Source organism: Aspergillus brunneoviolaceus (genome assembly GCF_003184695.1).
Source record: "Aspergillus brunneoviolaceus CBS 621.78 unplaced genomic scaffold BO95scaffold_46, whole genome shotgun sequence".
Classification (NCBI taxonomy): Eukaryota; Fungi; Ascomycota; class Eurotiomycetes; order Eurotiales; family Aspergillaceae; genus Aspergillus; species Aspergillus brunneoviolaceus.
Genome location: NW_020290776.1, coordinates 75,681 through 91,021, shown reverse-complemented (window position 1 = coordinate 91,021; position 15,341 = coordinate 75,681). Strand labels below are relative to the sequence as shown.

Sequence of the window (15,341 nt, the reverse complement as noted above, 5' to 3'; positions counted from 1 at the left end):
CACTCCTTCCCTTGTTCCCCTGTTCCCTCATTTCCTTATTGCCCTTTGTCACCGTCTCGCCTACCCCATTCCTCTTCAACTTAATCGTTTTGTTAGACCTTTCACCATGGCTCCTTACAATGTCCGATGGGGAATAATGGGTAAGAAACATTACAATTCCATGCGTTTCTCTCTCCACGCCCACCCCGCCCTGATTCGAGTCATCCTGCACAAACTCAATTGTAATGGTACCAGACTGACATGTGATAAAATTATTCGAAACTCCGCTTAGCCACCGGCTGGATTGCCGACGGTATGTTTCCCTCCATAGAATCCGACGTGTGTGAAGGATCTCGTACACGGGCCTCGTTAGTCTGACCAGCAAATAGTCTTCGTTCGAGATCTTCTCCGAGATCCTCTTGAGCGTGGCGCATCTGACGTCTCCCACAGCATTGTGGCAGTAGCATCATCATCATCGCAAGCTCGATCTGAGAAGTTCATCTCTGACACGGGCATCCCCGCCCCCTGTGCAGCCTACAGCTCCTATGAGCAGCTCGTGGCCGATGCCAACGTGGACGTAGTCTACGTCGCAACTCCCCACTCCCACCACTTCCAAAACGTCATGCTAGCCCTGGAGGCGGGGAAGAACGTTCTTTGCGAAAAGGCCTTCACGGTCAATGCGGCCCAGGCGAAGATCCTGTGTGAGACAGCCAGGAAGAAGAACCTGTTCCTTATGGAGGCCGTTTGGACGCGATACTTCCCGCTCAGCGTGCAGGTCCGAGACTTAATCAAGCAGGGGGCCATTGGCGAGGTCCTCCGTGTGACGGCTGACAATAGCTTCGGCGACCCTGTTGAAGAACGCTGGGGAACGGAACATCGAATGGTCAACAAGGATTTGGCCGGTGGATGTTTATTGGACTGTTAGACTCTCTTACCTACCTTCTTACCTGAGCCGTGCCCAGTGCTCCGAAAAGGCCAAAGCTGACCAAAAAAATGCTGCAGTGGGTATCTACTCCTTGACCTGGGTTTTCCAGACCCTGTATCACACCCTTCCCCGGGATCAGCGCAAACCACCTTCAGCCATCTCAGCTCACATGGCGCTCTACCACCTAACTGGAGCCGACGAAGCGACCACTATCCTCCTCAGCTTTCCCACCAGTACGCCGTCCAATCTGCCTCACCCAGGCCAATCCCACGCCGTGGCCATGACCAATCTACGTGTCGCTACCGACCCCGACGAGGCCAACACTGCCCGTCCAGCCATTCGCATTCAGGGCACCAAGGGTGAGATCCAGGTGGACGGACCAGCGTTCCGACCGGAGCGGTACCGCATCATTCCCAAGAAAGGGGAAGGTGAATTCAAGGAGGTCGAGTGCCCGTTTCCTGGCGACGGAAAGGGCATGTTCTGGGAAGCAGATGAGGTGGCGCGGTGCTTGCGGGATGGAAGCTTAGAAAGCGAAATCCTGCCATGGGAGGAGAGTATCGTCATCATGGAAGTGATGGATGAGGTTCGGCGTCAGGGCGGGCTGACTTATCCGGAGAAGATCGAGTCGACGGTTTACCCCACGCAACTGTAGTATTTACGCGGGACAGGTTTGGATGGACCGAGGCTTACAAATGCTAGGCCAAATGACAATTTCTAGTCCGAAGCACGCTGCCATTCAAAGAAGTAGTACTGTACATAGCAAATCCCTCCCGGAAGGTATTCATCTATATATGAAACCTAAGACACATTACATTTTTTCATGTCCATTACCTCATTCGATCGCCGCAGCCTTCTCTGCAGTGTTGATCCGTGACCGGCGGAAAAGACTTGGGATCAGATCTCGCCTGAACAATCGTTCCCTCGCCTTTCAATCCGTCCCGCGAGGGCAAGAAGGTATCAGGATTATAGGTAAGAGGAGACAATGACTCGGATCCCTCCTTGGTGGGAATTGCAGCAACTGCTTAGGGCTTCTGGAAAACCCCCAAGAGCGATTTCCACACCTGGCCAGGCTCTTGGCTGGCGTCGATACCACGCCAGATACCGGTCTTCTTGTAGTAATCAACCACGGGAGCCGTTTGGGCGTGGTAGGTGCCGAGACGCTTCTTGAGAGTGTCGGCGTTATCGTCGGAACGCTGGATCAAAGGCTCGCCGGTGATATCATCCTTCATCTCCTCCTTAGGAGGGTTGAAAATCTTGTGATAAGAGCGTCCGGAGGCCGGGTGGACCAGACGCCCGGTGATACGAGCAACCAGCAGAGCATCGTCAATCTGCAGCTCAACGGCATGCTGGAGCTTCTGCTGGCGCTCAGCCAACATGTCGTCCAGGCGCTCGGCCTGCGCAACAGTGCGCGGGAATCCATCGAGGATGAAACTAGAAACCGCACATTGTCAGCTCAAACTCTTGTGCATTGTGGCTCAAGGATATCAGGAACAGAGGTGGGTGGAGGGGGGACAGACCCGTTCTTGCACTCGGTGTTGTTCTCAAGCTCACTCTTGATCATGTTGACCATGATCTCGTCACTGACCAGACCTCCCTGGTCCATGATCTTCTTGGCCTCTCTTCCCAGATCAGTCTTCTTGGCAACCTGAGACCGCAGCATATCACCGGTAGCCTAATCGCACACGCACAGTCAGAACAAGTATCAGTGAATCCAGACTCTATCCACCAGAGCATAAACTCACCAAGTGGCAGACGCAGTACTTCTCCTTGAGCCGGGGGGCCTGAGTACCCTTGCCTGAACACAGCGATCGGTCAGAATTCCGCACCAAGAACAAGGGGAGGGACAGGAATGGCAAGATAATAGGCATTATCCAAGCGTACCAGCACCGGGAGGTCCCATTAAGATGATGCGCATATGCTCGGTAACAGACTTGGGCTTGACTTCACTGGTAAGGCGACCCTCCAGGTCCTCAATACGAGCCTCAAGCTTTCCGATGGTGTCCTTGAGACCATGGATGATCTCTTCCGTGATGGGAGCCATTGCGATAAACAAATATGGTGAAGAAGTGTTGTGGAATTGACACTACCAAAGGTAGCCGGGAAAAGAGACAAGCGGAGTGAACAAAGGGGGGCAAGGGAAGAGAAGGAGGATGAGGGCGCGCAAAAGCAACGGGGAAAGGGAAGCGGATAGAAAGTTGACTTCGTTTTGGGGGGGGTCAAGTGGTTGAAAAGAGGCCGCCGACCGGAGTGCCGGGGTGGAGTCGCGGCGCGCCCACCCGAGGCTGCGGCGCCGCGCGGAGCAATAATCACTTATTTGTAGAGAAGTTCAGTAATGCAGTATGCAATTGCGATTGCCGTGACCATGGCGAAGCAAGGGACCTATATTCTAGGCGAAATTTGCTCACCTAAACTATTTATCTAACATGTGCGACAATTGCTAGTAGTTGCAGAGTGCAGACAGACGCATTTCGGACGGATGGACAGCGAGACCGCCCGTAGTGCCTTGGGGCCTGAGGCATGAAATGCAATGTGGCTGATGCATCAACCAACTATTCAGCCACACAACACCCGGAAGCTCCCCCGAACTGCCACAGCTATTCCATCGTCATCTCTCCCTCTCTCTCTCTCTCTCTCCCTCTCCCTCTCTTCGGACTTCCTGTCACTTACTTTCCATTCTCATCTCATCTGTGCTAAGGCTCTCTCTCCATCCTTTGACAAGCCTAGTCGTCGCTATACTTGTTACTTCTCACTTAGCTCAGTGATACCGCTCTGCGTCCTTGTTTCCCGCCATGCCTGCCACCACGGCGGACACACTTTCCCTTGTCCAGCGAACTGTCACCGTTGCCCCATTAGTCCTTCTTTCCGTCGCAGATCACTATGGTCGCTCAGCTAAAGGCACTCGGAAACGAGTGGTGGGTGTGCTGCTAGGAGAGAACTCGGGCCAGACTGTCCGCGTATCAAACAGTTTTGCCGGTAAGCTCATCTGCTGGTAGAGCGTCTCACACTTCCACCGGAATGAACTGACCGTTCTTGGTGACTAGTCCCCTTCGAGGAGGATGAGAAGGATCCATCTGTGTGGTTTCTCGACCACAACTTTGTCGAGTCGATGAGGGACATGTTCAAGAAGATCAACGCGCGGGAGAAGCTGGTCGGCTGGTATCACTCAGGCCCGAAGCTGCGCGCCTCAGATCTGGAGATCAACGAGCTCTTCAAACGATACACACCCAACCCCTTGCTAGTAATTGTGGACGTTCAGCCGAAAGAAGTAGGCGTTCCGACCGACGCTTACTTTGCCGTTGACGAAATCAAAGACGTAGGTTTCTAAGCGATTCAGTTCTCGGACCCTATATCCGCCTTGGTCTCACTAACTAATTCGGGGTGATCCACTACAGGATGGCACCACGACGTCCAGAACCTTTGTCCACACACCGTCTATAATTGAAGCCGAGGAGGCCGAGGAGATTGGAGTGGAGCACCTACTCCGTGACATCAGGGATGTCGCTGTGGGAACACTTTCTACCCGGATAACATCCCAGCTGCAATCGCTGCAGGGCCTGCATCTGCGTCTGCGTGACATCGGCCAATATCTGCAGAAAGTTCTCGACCAAGAATTGCCCGTCAATCATGCCATCTTGGGCAACCTCCAAGATGTGTTCAACCTTCTTCCTAATTTATCCACCCCTGCTGCAACGCCTCGCATCAGCGGTGGTGCCCCGGAGCAGCAGACGGATGATAGCGAATTGGCACGTGCCATGAGCATCAAGACGAACGATCAATTGATGGCGATCTACTTGAGTAGCTTGATTCGCGCCATCACTGCCTTCCACGACCTGATTGAGAACAAGATTCAGAATCGGCAGCAGCAAGAAGAGAACGAGCTGAAGAGGGAGCAGGACGCCAATGCGGCCAAGGACGACAAGGACACGACTAAGAAGACCAATGGCGTCGTCAATGGAGAGCAGAAGGAGGATCAAGAAGTAGTGAAGGATAAGTCCAAGAAAAAGAGTTCAAGAGGGGAATAGAGGGGCCTGGAGTCAACGCGATACGATCAATTTTCAAGGACCAATTCATTTATTACACGAGATTGTACATTAGGGTAACCTCGGACACGGCTGATCATGACCATACGGGGTTGTCTTCGGAGACATCGATCGTGCTGAGTATTCAGTTGTACCGTAGGCTGTTAACACCGCACCCTGATCTTGTAGTGAGGCAATCAACTCCTTGGAGGTGACCACGCTGGAGCCCCCTCTGACTCGTGGCATAAATACGACACGGGCTTCAGCCGCCCCAGCCGGCACACCAGCCCGCCAACTCCTCCGCGCTGACACAGACGAAGCCGTCATTCCCCTTACCCAACAGACTGGGACAGCGAACAGCCAGCCAACTCGCAAGGAGGTGCTTGCAAACGGGGGGTGAAGACCGGACCGATCCGCGTGCCAACATACCCCCGAATGGGTAAGAACCATGGGAGATTGCATAATCCCGGCGTGGCGATAACTCGATAGCAGAAGCAGTAGCAACAGTGGATAAGGAGGTCATCTCAGGTGCGGGTGACAATGGCCCACGAAATGAAGCCAATGTGAAGGTAGGGCATGTGCAGCTCCAGGCTTGCAGGCGGACTTCGTACGCTTTTGTCTCGCTATCTGTCTTATAGGGGTGATATCGCGAAGACGGTTGCGTCGTGAGAACCCCGGAGGTTGAATTCACCAGGAATACATCCTCCGTCGATCTTACCGACGAGGCCTGGGTCGTGGGGCGATTCGTCGCGTCGTGAGTCGATACTAAACGTCTTACCAACCCTCGATCAAGGATATCCAAAGCGAGCAGGAGTTCATTAGGGAAAAGACAATGGAGAGCTAGCATCAGAGACTTTACACCGGCGATCTGGGTCGCATGCAGCGCAGAGAAACCACGGGACGGGCTTTCTCCGCAGGCTGGATATTGTTCTTGTTGTTGTTGTTCGTGTTGCTGGCCATCGCTCGAAGTATTGACCTTGAAGACTGAAATGCCAGAAGCCACCTGGTCCACAAAGTCAGCAGGAGTGAAGAAATTGCTTTGGTGTTTGTCTTCGTGAATATCCATTGGGTTGGCGGACCAAAAAAAAAATTCGAAGTTGTTGCAACGGACAGGATATGTATTCGGATTAACCGGTAAGTATTAACCCCTGGGCAAAGCTTCCCGATTTCTCCTTCCTGCCCGTCTACAACCGATGCACACCCCAATAGACAATTATATACATGGCTATAGACTTTATATGGACATGAGCGCTCTATCAATCTTGGACTCGACGGAGACAATAAAGCCAGAATAATCCCACCATGGAGCACAAACAACATATCGGTCGTATACTATATGGCAGCAGATTACCACAATCTAAATACAACCCAAGCAATAGGCATAAGGTGTCAACCAGCCACTCCGCGGCTTTGCTGCAGACGCTTTGCGGCGGATCGTGTGAAGGGTGGAGGACCTGGGGGAATCTTGGGCTTAGGCAACTTTCTCTTGAGGACACCCCGAGGTCTGGCTGTCTTACTTACCGGTTGCGCGGGAATGATATTCGGCTGGAGGGGAATGATCCCTTGGCCTTCAAGGACTTCGCCTGTTGTGGACGTGAGCCTAATTCGTACCTGTGCCCGCTGCACTCTGGCTCTGGCTGACTTCAACTTGATCAAAGCTCCATTATCACCAGGAGGTGCCAGCTGTTGCTTGAAAGTCCATCGAACGGCTCTTCCCTCGAACTTGATCATCTCGTCCAATGTGACCTCACTGGGAGATTGTTCAATGAACTGGCCCTCCTCTTCAAAATCTGGTATAAGTGGCGGTACTGATCGCACTGGCAAAGGTTGTGTCCGGCGATAAGCTAGCGCGTATACATCCTTGCGGTTCTTCTCGTGAGACCTGAGTGCTGCAAGTGTTTTGGCGGATACTATGCCGTCGCTGAAACAAGCCCAGTCACCATACGGGCCCTGTGCGAAGCAACTATAATGGCCGTGGTCGATGTTTCTACTCAGATGATTGACAAACGCAAAAAGCTGATATTGTATCATCTCAGGTGGAAAGGTCAAGGTCTCTTCGATGCAGACATAGTCTTGATTCTTCTGTTTATCATGCTGGAATCGGTTGATTTGAACAAAGATAACTTCCGGGTAAAGAACAATATCTTGACTGATTTCGTGCTTAGTTCTAGAACCACCACAGCCGCGACAAGCCACTTGCAGAGATGTCGGACGCAGGTTGTTCTCTATTGTCTTGAGTAGCCCATGAGAGCCCGGGCAAAGGTCTTCTGGAAAACTCGCAATAAGCCACCAGTTCATACTCGCTGGTAGAGTCTTCCGCTGCCCGCACTGGGAACATTGACCTTCTCGGGCGACAATGCTTTGGAACATGCTCTCAAGATCGCTTCAACGAAGTCAGCTTCTGGCATGTCTGGGGGTCAATGAGAACATACGCTCTTGATTTCTCCGTACTATCGGCGTACAGCCGCGCAATTAAGGCGTCTAGAAACTCACATATATCATGCTGTTCTCGAATATCCCGCCCTTTCCAAGCAGCTTTTTGGATATGCAGCCAGAGAACCCCAAGACATGATTCAAGATCGCGTGGAGATTCGAGCCAATAGACTTCATATAGACGGCACAATTGACACCCTAAACAACCGTTCGAAAAGCCGCAATTCTCGAGGTCGTGACTTGGTTGATAGGAACACCTGAGCCAATTCCATAAATCGGGCATATGCAACAGAAATATGAGTGCCGCATTCCAGTAGCATAGATTTCCTGGGTTTTCAAAGCCTCTGGGACTTCTATAAGTCTCGCTGGGCCACGCTGATCTGAGTTGGCTTCCCTAAACGCAGAGTGAGCCCACTTTGAACGGTCAAAGCATTTATTTCACCAACGACGCACCATGTTGTTGTATATATCAGCTGAATCACTCATCTCCAGTGCACCTCCTGTCGGGGCTTACTGTGACACCTACTACAGTAGGCCTAAGTACGATCAGATTCTGAGTAATAAGTGCTTGAGTGTGTATAAGTTGGGTCCAGGTGATAGTATATTATCTTAGTCGCCATGCAGATACCGTGCCAGTCCTTGTATATATTATTGAATTTATCGCTAAAGTAGTCCTATAAGAGAACAACAGATAGTACATACCTCCCTTACAACTCAGGGTGATCCTTCTTTTGTTTATAGAAGACCTTTGTATATAGACATATGTCATGTTGTTTGGTACATGAATGATAAAGAGGTTACTGGAGGGTGAATAATGGTTGTTAGATATCTTGCTCTTTATTAGCATTGCTGTCAAATGTTATGTGGTATTAGCAAGATCCATTGGTAGAAGATGTTTGTATTTATTCCTCTAACATTGATCTCTTTATGTAGATTTCTTTCACACATAGCTCGGTAGAATATAGCACTTCAAACGCTTCTATGTCAATCATGATTTTTTACGGTTTGTCCTTGGGATTAGAAGAAGTAATGAATCGTTCTATGCCAATTATGTTGGAAATATTCTAGGATTGATTTGATTATATGAAGAGATACTGTATGAGACCTCTACATCAAGTTATCGGGAAAACATGTAGCTGGTCATGACTAGTTCTCGATGCATACCGTGTTCATTCCACAGACCGTCTTAATCAGGATGGAAACATGTTTGATGTTTTGTAACCACCCACCTATAGGTGGTATGTATGTCAGTCGGGCTATCCCTAGACCATTCAAGTAAGCCTCGCATGACAACACCTCCCTATACGTTGTCTTACCAGTCAAACCTTCAGACACTGAAACCACACTCTCCATCTGATAAATGCCAGTTTAGGAGGCGATATCGCTAGTACTGATATATATTGTCTCGTTGTACGTAGCATGGAGGTGCTTTATTCCTTTTGCTCATCACTCTTTGTTGACTTTTAAAACCCTCATACTTGGAACAGCTGAAAGGTCTGGCTGATTTGCAGGACAACAAGGCACCTACTTACCCTTCTTTGTTTTCCACATAAGGAGTTTGCCCTCATAGCGTATCCAGTGTGAAAGAGGCATATCTTCACTTTTACAAAGTAAGTTGTTGACTTTTCAAGATCCATCGGGGTTAATAGCCTCCACATAGTAGGTAGGTAAGGCAGCCGCTGCACGATGGAGGGGAAGTCAGACTCGACCAAGATTACCAAAGGGTCCCCCCGGTGATGGGGCTCTGTGCCAGTGTGTCTTATCTCTTACACAATACCTGAATCTGTCTAAGGTTGAATCAGACATCAGCAGGTTGAATACCCTGATACTGTACACGGGTTGTTTCAAGAAGGGTTACTGTACAGCAGTGACTCTATAGCTAAAGGTGTAGTTAGTCAAGTTACAGTATACGGAGTGAGTGGATCAAGAAATATACTCAGGATAGAAACATGAGCTGCCAGGGTGCGGTTAATGTTCCCCCCGCAAGTCATTCAAAGTCACAAACTGTCCACAAATTTATTCCACACACATTTATGTGCTAAGGTGAGTGAGAATGCCCTCATTTCGAAACTCTTAACAATCACTCACCAGGATGTCGGACGCTGACAGTAAAGGCAGCGGACAGGGTTTAGGAACATCTGAAACAATGATACTAACAGCATCCATGTATTGTGGAATCGATCCAGCTGTTGTTTATAGGCTCTGGCCTCATTTATCATAAACAACACAAGGGGCGCGAACAGGCGATAGACAGTCGGACACATCCGCGATTGTCAAGTCTAGGCCACCACCGCCTCGGGGCCATGACTCGCTGGTTCACGAACTGTTGAACAAGTTGACATTTTTTTTCCCACTTCATTTACGGTGGTTCCGCTGCTTGGACGCGGGAATGACCGTGTTGCAAGTGTGATCATAATTTCCCTGCCCTTTACCCCACTCCACACAGCCCAGGTTCTTGTTTCATCTTGTCCGATGTGGAGCGGAATTAATTACCACCTGCAAGCCTCTACGCAGCCCGCGCGCATTACCCTCAGATTCCGCCCGCCGCAACTCACTTGTACGACATGATCGCTTCTTCTTCTCGCAATGGAAGAGGACTCGGAGAAGGCTTCAATGGAGGAAAGAGATCATTTCCGCTCGCTTCCCCTTCTCGTCTTTGGGGAGAATGCAATGGAGGAGAGAAAGAAAGAAAGAAAGAAAGAAAGAAAGAAAGATGTGGTTCACAAGGCTGGAGAGACCAGGCGAAACGCGCTTCAATCCAACATAGACACAAAGCACTTAAAAGTCAGTTTATTGACTCCAATCTTACTGGGAAGTCAGTCCATTCGTACTACTCAGTCGAGTACTCCGTACTCATACATTAATGCTGTTCCTTCCTTATCTGGGTGCGTAGGCTGTTACTGATCCAGCGAGGGTCTCGAACAACGACCCTGGCTGGGTCCAAACAGTCATGGTGATACTTTCCTAACTTCAAGGTTCCTATAGAGAGAGCCAGGTAGAGAGACGATTGGTGAGTGGCGATGTACTTATGTACTGTAATATACTTCATATATACAGTACTGTAACTTACATGTGTAGGTATACCGTAGAAGGTGGCAAAGGACAACCGACGTTCACAAATTCCCAGACTTGCACAAGCAGATCCCTTCTGGATATGCTCCATGTGGATTATGTCGATGACGTTGCAACGATTTCATCGGGGCCCAATTGACAGTCATGCCATTTGAGGAAAAGCAGAGAATTGTTGAGCCCGTATTCATTACTGACAGCCAGCCCCTCCACCCGGAAACGCGCGATGAACCACAGTTTGCTGCAGGTTCAAGAACCGGAGGAGTAACTATAGATTTCTCCCCAAGTCCTCTCAAACTTGAAATGACTTTGACTTCCCTGGAGGGTTCGAGCCAATACGAGGCATTTTCGGTGGGTTCGACCCATCTGCACAAAGCCAGATCGAGTGTGTACATACTCGTAGTAGCAGAGAATGTTGACGCACACTTGACAGCTTGATCATTGGGTCGAGGAAGAGATTTGAAAGACTTGCGGAGAAAAGAGACTACCGTCAAAGGAAGATTGAGGGGACAAGGTCGTAGATGTCATGGATTGAACTCAAATCACTCAAGCCAGTATTCACAGGAGTCAAAAGACAAGCTACTGAGTACAGTACTATGTACATACATGAAAGAGTATATGGGCTCGCTAATCGGCTTCAGATCTGTAGTGCGCGCGTTTTTCCGGATCACGAAGATCATTAGGCAGTACAGTGGCGCAAACCCAGGGCCATTGGATATCCCAACCCAGGGCATAGCACAACCGCCACTTAGGAAATGTACTCAGTAGCTGCCAGAGATCTTCTATCTCGCCGACTGTTTCAACTAGCGATTGAACACCGTCGAACGCCCCATGCAAACTCGTACCATCGCCGACAGTCACAGCCACCAACCACCTTTCCGCTTCGATACAGGAAGGATAAATCTGACCTGCATGACTTGCTTAATATTTCACAACAAACGTTCAGAAATACTTCAAAGTCTCAAGCTTAGTAGTGTCCGTGGTTTTCGCCCTTTCTATGTTAGATATCCTAAGAGGTTCAAGCACGTATTTATAGGGCTGACCCAGCCGATCGAGTGCTACATATAGAGGATGACCTCCTACATATATGTCTACTGTACCTACTTGCCCTACCTAGCCGAGCAGGTCGTAGATCGGATGGGGGGAAATACAAACAGTAAGCACCGTAAGAAGCTCAGGAAATACATAGGCCGTCGTAGTCTGAAGGTGGGTTCCAACTTCAAACCAAAAGCATCCCAATCACAGTACTTAAGAGTAATCGATTAGTACTTAGCTTATCATTGAATTCTCCGCTCCCTGCCAGGCTCCACCACAGGACTCAACCCAATGGCATGAAATGACCACTGTAGAGAACCGTTTGAGGTTCCCGGATATCGGCGACCCGGATAACGGCGATGGCGCTCAACGCTCGTGATACGTCCTGTATAGGTGCAAAGATAGAAGGTGTGAATGTAAACCTGCAATACCCACAAATAGCTTGAGAGTGAATCGGTGATGCTTATTGGCATGGCCCAGTATTCCTCTCCCACTTTGGACATGAGCCTGTCCTAATCAAATCCGAAAATCACACTTCATACATCTTGCTTTCGAGTATATGTGATAGCTGACTGTATCAATCCGTGATTGGGCACCTCGGCGTCTAGCTCTATAGGCCTACTGCATGCTCTGGTCGCCGAACCCTACCTACGTATATAGGACCTCCAAGCAGTAGTACAGCACCTTGCTGAGACTTCCTCAGCGTCGATGCAAAGTCATTGCACTTATTCAGCCTAGCTTGGAAGCGTGTCGCTGCGTTTGCTTCCTTGGTCCCCAACAACAGGAGAGTTTTCAATTTGTAAGTTAGACCGCGAGAGGATACCCTTGAATTTTTTTTTCTCGTTTTTGGAGAAGAATAGATGGGTTTTCTGTTGGCAATAAGATCGAACAAAGAGCAACTTACGGGAGGCGTCGTTCACGGTGGGGTTCTAGACCTAACTCAGGGATGCAACCCACCGCCATTTCCCCAGTCAGGCATAGTAGGCAGTGTCTGGCTGCTACAAGCCGTAGCATATGCACAAGGCCCGGGAATCAGACAGCAGGTAGGGGATTGAGTCTTGCATCGTGTCAGGCTCAGCCTCGACCTCACAAAGGGTGTCTCCAGAGGGATGGCTGATCCAGTAATGGCCTGTGGCCACGCATTAAATGTGCTATACGTACCCAATCGATTCTCCGTGATCAACAACTGAGCGGTGACTCGCTGCCTCTTCATTCACAGCAGCTTGCCTGCAACATCTGTGTCACGCTAAATGAGAGTATACTCGTGGTTTCCAACGCTCCAACTTATAGTTAGTTGTTGCTTCGCAGACATCTTTTCAATATTGCCGGGAGAATGTTAACCCAACTGTAGGAGGAGCAGGATATGGAGGATTGCGTTCAAGCGGGAAGGAGAACTCGAATGACCACAATGGTAGCTCAAGAGCTGTCTAGCTGCATCACCGGTGGTCTCAATCAACAAAAAGTATCTTCATAAGGTTGGTGTACTCGACCAGTGTTATGGTGCACACAGGCGGCATCAATGGAGATATCCAGGTGGCAGTATAAATGTGCTAGGGAAAGAACACTACCATAATGGCCTGAGTACATCTTAGATCTCCTGGGGATCTATGCAACAACTATACTATGTAGGGTGAATTTCTGTTTAGTAGTGTGCCATGCCTGGTCTAGTGAACCAAGGAGGGGAATAATGGAGTTGAGTCTGGCCTTCGTGCGGGCGGCTTCGAACAGCCAGCGCGTTTGCCATGTCACGGAGTACTCAGAATGCACCACACTAACTACTATGTAAGTCATGGCGTTGTCGGGCCCACTTAGCCTGACAATCATGCTCAGCCCAGACTGCTCAACGCTTGGGAGGGGCATGTTCTCCCTCCTCTCTTCCTTCTCTTCTGCACCTTAATCATTTTTGGCCTGGGGAAAATGAAAGACTATGAGATATGCACAAGTGTAAGAGTATGGAAGGACAGTTATCTTCTTTGTCCCTTTTCTGTTTTACTTTTTCTCATTTTGATAAGGCGCCACCGTTTGACCGACCCCACCGGTCCCTAGGTAATCTTGCAGAACTTGTTGCAGGCGTGCAGGCTGGCGGGAAACCCCTTGTTCCCGCGGCCCCGTCGTTCGAAAGGCAATGATTAATCGATCAGTCTTACTACCCTCCCGGGCTCTAGGCTTACTTAGTGGTCCTCTACTGGTCCAGACACCACCGTACCACACACATGGAGACATTCCCATTGTCTTCATTCCTTGTCGCTGCCCAGACAGCGTAAATTTGTAGACTCACTACTCGTAGTATCTAGATTGGCTTTTTCTTGCAATGCGGTCGATCCGCAGTCCACTATCTTGAATGGGAAGAAATGTCACGAGGTTGGGTATCAAGATACATAGTAAACATACATAGCATGTACAGTACAGCATCTGTTTTAACCTGGTCAAACAAAAAGGAATGGAGAGCCCCAACATCAGATCAATCTTCCCTTCTAGCGTGGTGGGGATATACTCAGGTGCACGTCAAGCGAACTACGCGTCTTGCGAACCGGATGGTCTGGACACGGGTAGTTCTTCTCCTTCTGGTGGTCCAGGCCAAAGGATCTTCATCTTACAAGATTACTAAAGGGTGGTGAGTTTAATAAGTGGCTGAGTCTGTTGTATTTAGTACAGTACATGATCAGTTATCCCGTGAGACCTCTGAATCCCACCCAACCGCAAGGGGATCGATCTTAACTGCAGCAAAAAAATGCAACCGGCAGAGCTTCCCAGACCTAAGTTACTTCAATTTAGCATGTGCACACACACAAAGGGATTGCGCATCTGGCGGTTCTTGAGCCCTGCAGCAGGATTGGCCAGAGCATGTCAGCAAGAGGCATGGAGTAGCTAAACAATCAAGAGGAGCAAGCGAGACAATACTCAGCAGTGAAGAAGGAAAAGCCAAGGTCACTGATTGCCAGACGCCTCCCGACGGCATACAGGTCAGGAGTAAGGTTTGTGTGTTGGCTTGAAGACTGGGAATGCTAGGTAAAAGCCGGATTCAGCAATTCAAAGGCACGTAACGGATTGCCCATTGCTGAGATTACTTTGATTTGTATTACCTAGCGCATATAGTGCGCATATAGTCTCTGGAGTATGGGTATCATCGACTACAATGACTTGGATAGCTATGTATGTATGTATGTATGTTGAAATGATATGCTCTGGTTTTACGTGGTAATGGGTTTGCCAGAGACAAGATCTATGAGTAGTACAGTACATACGGAGCCGATACCGGGCTAGGATCGGGAGCAGCAACAAAGCAATAATACACTACCGGATCATATACAGTAGGAGGAAGGAACATTAAAACAGATCTGTAGAAAATTTCCGACCCACGCCGCTTCCTTGAGACAGGAAGTGAACATGAAACCCACTCATGGAACCCGGAAGTTAACCAACCCACTCCACATTTCGCGGCAAAAGGCAAGTTGCCGCCCTGTCACCGTTGGAAAGTGGATGTATCACTTATGGTCGGGACTACACATGTTTCGAGTATCCTACGTAGTACAATATTAATATTATCATTATTATCATTGTTATTACCATTGTTGTGACTGTTATTGCTATCATATTATAGACGATATCCGTTGGTACCCTCCGCCCAAAGCCAAGCAGTCCCATGTCCTAGTCCGGACACAATGGGAAGGGAGGGGTCCACTCGCTTGGTTGACTCGATGAGATCTCAATCTTAGAGGGCCTGGATAGAGAGGACTGGTCACATCAAGTTGCAGGCTTGCAGGCTTGCTTCCTGCTTGCCTACTCGTTCCATACGTGTTACACGCCGGTTTTGTCCTGATAAGGTCGATCAGTTGAGAACTTTGGGCCTGAAGTGCCGAAAGTAGACCAAGTGGTTGCTA

At 49.4% G+C, this 15,341-nt stretch overlaps 5 protein-coding genes across 5 annotated transcripts; 2 read left to right on the top strand and 3 right to left on the bottom strand.

The window, feature by feature from the left end:
• Nucleotides 1-28: 28 nt before the first annotated feature.
• BO95DRAFT_444323 (Gfo/Idh/MocA family protein) lies at nt 29-1,708 on the top strand. The gene is made up of 4 exons (XM_025586860.1): nt 29-140; nt 272-292; nt 369-899; nt 982-1,708. Exons 1-4 carry the CDS (start codon nt 107-109, stop codon nt 1,554-1,556), a joined length of 1,161 nt encoding a protein of 386 aa, XP_025440745.1. The 5' UTR covers nt 29-106; the 3' UTR covers nt 1,557-1,708.
• On the bottom strand, nt 1,622-2,780 carry adk1 (adenylate kinase ADK1). Its single transcript, XM_025586859.1, has 3 exons — nt 2,647-2,780; nt 2,422-2,576; nt 1,622-2,335 (listed from the first exon to the last, which is right to left on the bottom strand). Exons 1-3 carry the CDS (start codon nt 2,770-2,772, stop codon nt 1,927-1,929), a joined length of 690 nt encoding a protein of 229 aa, XP_025440744.1. The 5' UTR covers nt 2,773-2,780; the 3' UTR covers nt 1,622-1,926.
• Nucleotides 2,781-3,693: 913 nt separating this feature from the next.
• rpn8 (proteasome regulatory particle lid subunit RPN8) lies at nt 3,694-4,926 on the top strand (the record flags this gene model as incomplete). The annotated part of the gene is made up of 3 exons (XM_025582750.1): nt 3,694-3,877; nt 3,946-4,217; nt 4,297-4,926. The coding sequence occupies 3 exons, from the start codon at nt 3,694-3,696 to the stop codon at nt 4,924-4,926; spliced, it is 1,086 nt and encodes a 361-aa protein (XP_025440743.1).
• A 58-nt stretch (nt 4,927-4,984) lies between these two features.
• BO95DRAFT_392409 (uncharacterized protein) lies at nt 4,985-6,014 on the bottom strand. The gene has a single exon (XM_025583645.1). It carries the CDS (start codon nt 5,987-5,989, stop codon nt 5,186-5,188), a length of 804 nt encoding a protein of 267 aa, XP_025440742.1. The 5' UTR covers nt 5,990-6,014; the 3' UTR covers nt 4,985-5,185.
• Nucleotides 6,015-6,184: 170 nt separating this feature from the next.
• BO95DRAFT_483340 (cysteine proteinase) lies at nt 6,185-8,125 on the bottom strand (the record flags this gene model as incomplete). The annotated part of the gene is made up of 4 exons (XM_025590288.1): nt 6,185-7,306; nt 7,356-7,750; nt 7,871-7,923; nt 8,059-8,125. 4 exons carry the CDS (start codon nt 8,123-8,125, stop codon nt 6,313-6,315), a joined length of 1,509 nt encoding a protein of 502 aa, XP_025440741.1. The 3' UTR covers nt 6,185-6,312.
• Between the last annotated feature and the right edge of the window lie 7,216 nt (nt 8,126-15,341).